The sequence below is a fragment of the Nerophis lumbriciformis genome, linkage group LG15 (genome assembly GCF_033978685.3).
Source record: "Nerophis lumbriciformis linkage group LG15, RoL_Nlum_v2.1, whole genome shotgun sequence".
NCBI lineage: Eukaryota > Metazoa > Chordata > Actinopteri > Syngnathiformes > Syngnathidae > Nerophis > Nerophis lumbriciformis.
In genome coordinates, this window is record NC_084562.2 from 24,079,963 (window position 1) to 24,085,000 (window position 5,038).

The 5,038-nt window shown below is 21.0% G+C and overlaps 1 protein-coding gene across 1 annotated transcript in view; it reads right to left on the reverse strand.

Annotated features, from left to right (window-relative positions):
• Positions 1-246: 246 nt before the first annotated feature.
• Positions 247-5,038, reverse strand: part of LOC133615853 (protein diaphanous homolog 3-like) — a 394,852-nt gene continuing 390,060 nt past the window's right edge. The window contains exon 29 of the mRNA XM_061974703.2: positions 247-1,015. Within this exon, the coding sequence (XP_061830687.2) occupies positions 717-1,015 (299 nt within the window). The 3' untranslated portion in view covers positions 247-716. The remainder of the gene's footprint in view (positions 1,016-5,038) is intronic.

Consider the following 5,038-nt stretch of genomic DNA (forward strand, 5'->3'; position numbering starts at 1 on the left):
TATATATATATATATATATATATATATATGGGTGTATGTATATATATATATATATATATATGTGTGTATGTATATATATATATATATATACTATATATATATGTGTATATATATTATATATATATATATATATATATGTGTGTATATATATGTATACATATATATCACATATATATATATATATATATATATACGTACATATTTATATATACATACACACACACACACACACACGGTATACTGTATATAAAATATATATTTAATATATAGATATTATTATAAATATACATATTTATTTCTATATATTTGTTTATGTATATAAATTGACAAGATAAAAATAAAAACTACATTTTTCTAATCGATTTTTGAAAAGTATGAATGGATTTAGAGTTGTGATGAACAAGAATCACAATTTGGACGAGAATTCACTTTTTTTGTGCGTCATCCTTTTGAAGTGAAAAGTTTTGAATTGTGCACAACTTGATTAATTTTTTTATAAACATTTAATTGATATGGATTTGATTTTATATTTCTGTTATACTTTCAAAGCCAGTATGCACATTTTATGAAGATGATCTCTGACTTATTGCAGGTTTTCCTCCAAACTCTTCTGTTTCCTACCAGGACCTGACTTTAGACTTGTGTGTTTCCTTCAAGGACCTGACTTTAGACTTGTGTGTTTCCTTCAAGGACCTGACTTTAGACTTGTGTGTTCCCTACAAAGACCTGAGTTTAGCCAGCAGAGTTTCCAGGTCAGACTCCTTACCAGGTGACCCCCGGATCCCTGCTGAGACCCCTGGACACGTCACATGGTCTCCTTCCCCTCCATCATCCATCCCTGCAAGTCCACCCACGTCTCTCTCCCCTCCTGCCGTCTTTGTGCACCTGCCTGTGACTCCGCCTCCTGAGGCCGCAGGGACGCCACACCCCTTGGTGGGCGGGGCCTTGGCCCCCGTCGGGCAGGCGGCGACGTCGCGGCGAGAGCGAGACCTCTGCACAGGGGCCGTCTTGTTTTCTGCCAGGAAGAAGACACGCAAAGTTGTGAGCGTGTTTGTGCGACCGAGTGACGTGGAATTGTGTAACGCACGCCAGCTGGTTAGATGGACGCAAGCAGAGGAGTTAATAGTTAAGAGGAGACATGAAGTTACAAGATGGAAGTGCAATGTTGCACATGATGGAGAATCATCAGTCACAGCAGAGACAAAAAGCAAGAAGTGAAATGTTGGCAAAGTGAAAGTAAACTGACTCGATTTACACTTTGCACCTTATTAGCAAGAACACACACACACACAGAGCATGGAAGAACACAACACACACTACTGTACAACAAAAACACTGCTAAACACACACACACATATACTATTATACTAACACACACTACTACACGCACACAAACATACACTACAACACGTAATGACACACACAATGCAACCAGACCCTACTGCACGCACACACAATCCAAAAAAAACACACACACACACACACACACACACACACACACACACACACACACACACACACACACACACACACACACATTGTGTGTGATCTGCATCGGAGAGGGGTTACAGCCAACTTTTATGATAAAATAGTTTCTAAAAAAATGTATCATAAGTTTCTAAAAAATGAATTATATGTTTGTAAAAAAAAAAAAGAATTATATGTTTTAAGAAAATGAATTATGTTTAAAAAAAATTTATTATATGTTTATAAAAAAATGAATTGTTTAAAAAAAAAAAGAAATATGTTTATAAAAAAATTATGTGTATAAAAAATGAATTATGTTCATAAAAACAATTAATTTTAATGTTTTAAAATGGATGTGTTTTTACAAAATGAATTATATGTTTATAGAAAATGAGTTATATGTTTATAAAGATGAATTATGTTTATAAAAACATTAATTAATATTAATGTTTTAAAATGGATATGTTTTTACAAAATGAATTATATGTTTATAGAAAATGAGTTATATGTTTATAAAGATGAATTATGTTTATAAAAAAAATGAATGTTTATTAAAAAAAAAATATATATATATATGTTTAAAGAAAATTAATGATAGATTAAAAAAAAAAGGATTATACGTTTAAAAAAATGAATTATAGGTTAATAAAAATTAATTACGTTTATAAAAAAAATATGTTTATAAAAATGAATTATATTTTTATAAAAAATAAATTATACATATTTTTAAATGAATGATAAGTTCTTTAAATTGAATTATATGTTTGTAAAAATAAATGATACGTTTCTAAAAAATGAATTATGCCTATGAATGATATGTTTGTATAAAAAGGGAATTATATATTAAAAAAAAAAAATTAGTATATGTTTATAAAAAAATGAATTGTTTAAAAAAAAATGAAATATGTTTATAAAAAAATTGTGTATAAAAAATGAATTATGTTCATAAAAACATTAATTAATTTTAATGTTTTAAAATGGATATGTTTTTACAAAATGAATTATATGTTTATAGAAAATGAGTTATATGTTTATAAAGATGAATTATGTTTATAAAAAAATTAATGTTTATTAAAAAAAAATATATATATATGTTTAAAGAAAATTAATGATAGATTTAAAAAAAAATGGAGTATACGTTTAAAAAAATGAATTATAGGTTAATAAAAATTAATTACGTTTATAAAAAAAATATTATGTTTATAAAAAATGAATTATATTTTTATAAAAAATAAATTATACATATTTTTAAATGAATGATATGTTCTTTAAATTGAATTATATGTTTGTAAAAATAAATGATACGTTTCTAAAAAATGAATTATGCCTATAAATATGAATGATATGTTTGTATAAAAAGGGAATTATATATTTAAAAAAAAAAATTATCATGTTTATAAAAAAATGAATTGTTTAAAAAAAAAAAGAAATATGTTTATAAAAAAATTATGTGTATAAAAAATGAATTATGTTCATAAAAACATTAATTAATTTTAATGTTTTAAAATGGATATGTTTTTACAAAATGAATTATATGTTTATAGAAAATGAGTTATATGTTTATAAAGATGAATTATGTTTATAAAAAATGAATGTTTATTAAAAAAAAAAGAATTATATGTTTAAAGAAAATGAATGATAGATTTAAAAAAAATTGATTATACGTTTAAAAAAATGAATTATAGGTTAATAAAAATTAATTACGTTTATTAAAAAATATGTTTATAAAAATGAATTATATTTTTGTAAAAAATAAATTATATATATTTTTAAATGAATTATATGTTTTTTAAACTGAATTATATGTTTGTAAAAATAAATGATAAGTTTCTAAAAAATGAATTATGCTTATAAAAATGAATTATATGTTTGTAAAAAAAGGGAATTACATATTCAAAAACATTTTTTATTATATGTTTATAAAAAAAAAATGTTTATAAAAAAAGAATGATTATTATAAAAATATGAATTATATGTTTAAAGAAAATTCATGATATATTTAAAAAAAAAATGGATTATACATTTTAACAAAATTAATTGTAGGTTAATAAAAATGAATTACATTTATAAAAAAATTATTAGGTTTATAAAAATGAATTATATTTATATAAAAAAATAATTTTTAAATTAATTATTTTTTTAAATTGAATTATAAGTTTATAAAAATAAATTCTATGTTTATAAAAATGAATTATATTTTTGTAAAAAATAAATTATATATATTTTTAAATGAATTATATGTTTTTTAAATTGAATTATATGTTTGTAAAAATAAATGATACGTTTCTAAAAAATGAATTATGCCTATAAATATGAACGATATGTTTGTATAAAAAGGGAATTATATATTAAAAAAAATATATATTATATGTTTATAAAAAAATGAATTGTTTAAAAAAAAAAGAAATATGTTTATAAAAAAAATTGTGTATAAAAAATGAACTATGTTTTAAAATGGATATGTTTTTACAAAATGAATTATATGTTTATAGAAAATGAGTTATATGTTTATAAAGATTAATTATGTTTATAAAAAAATGAATGTTTATTAAAAAAAAGAATTATATGTTTAAAGAAAATTAATGATAGATTTAAAAAAAAATGGATTATACGTTTAAAAAAATGAATTATAGGTTAATAAAAATTAATTACGTTAATAAAAAAAATATGTTTATAAAAATGAATTATATTTTTATAAAAAATAAATTATATATATTTTTAAATTAATTATGTGTTTTTTAAATTGAATTATGTTTGTAAAAATAAATTATAAGTTTCTAAAAAATTAATTATGTTTATAAAAATAAATTATATGTTTGTAAAAAAAGGGAATTATATATTCAAAAAAATGTATTATATGTTTATAAAAAAAGAATGATTTTTATAAAAATATGAATTATATGTTTAAAGAAAATTCATGATATAATAAAAAAAAAAAGAATTATACATTTTAACAAAATTAGTTATAGGTTAATAAAAATGAATTACATTTATAAAAAAATTATTAGGTTTATAAAAATGAATTATATTTATATAAAAAAATAATTTTTAAATTAATTATTTTTTTAAATTGAATTATAAGTTTATAAAAATAAATTCTATGTTTATAAAAAGGAATTATGTTTATAAAATATGAATTATATGTTTATAAGAAAATTAATTGTTTATAAAAAATTTATTATATTTTTTTTATCATGAAATATGTTTCTAAAAATGAATACTATGTTTATAAAAAATAATATATTTGTAAAAAATAAATTGTATGTTTATAAAAATGAAGTATGTTTATAAAATATGAATTATGTTTATAAGAAAATGTATTATGTTTATAAAAATTAATTATAGGTTTATAAAAAAATGAATTATATATATTTTTTTATGAAATATGTTTATAAAAATTAATGATATGTTTATAGAAAAATATAAAAAGTGATGGATCAGCGCTCCCTTCATTAACAAGACAAAACAATAACAACAACTGTACTCACTGCTATGCCAACATGCACTCACACAGATGTCCCTTTGGTGCCCTTGCAAACGATCAGAAATCTCAAAATCCCTAACTTTAACA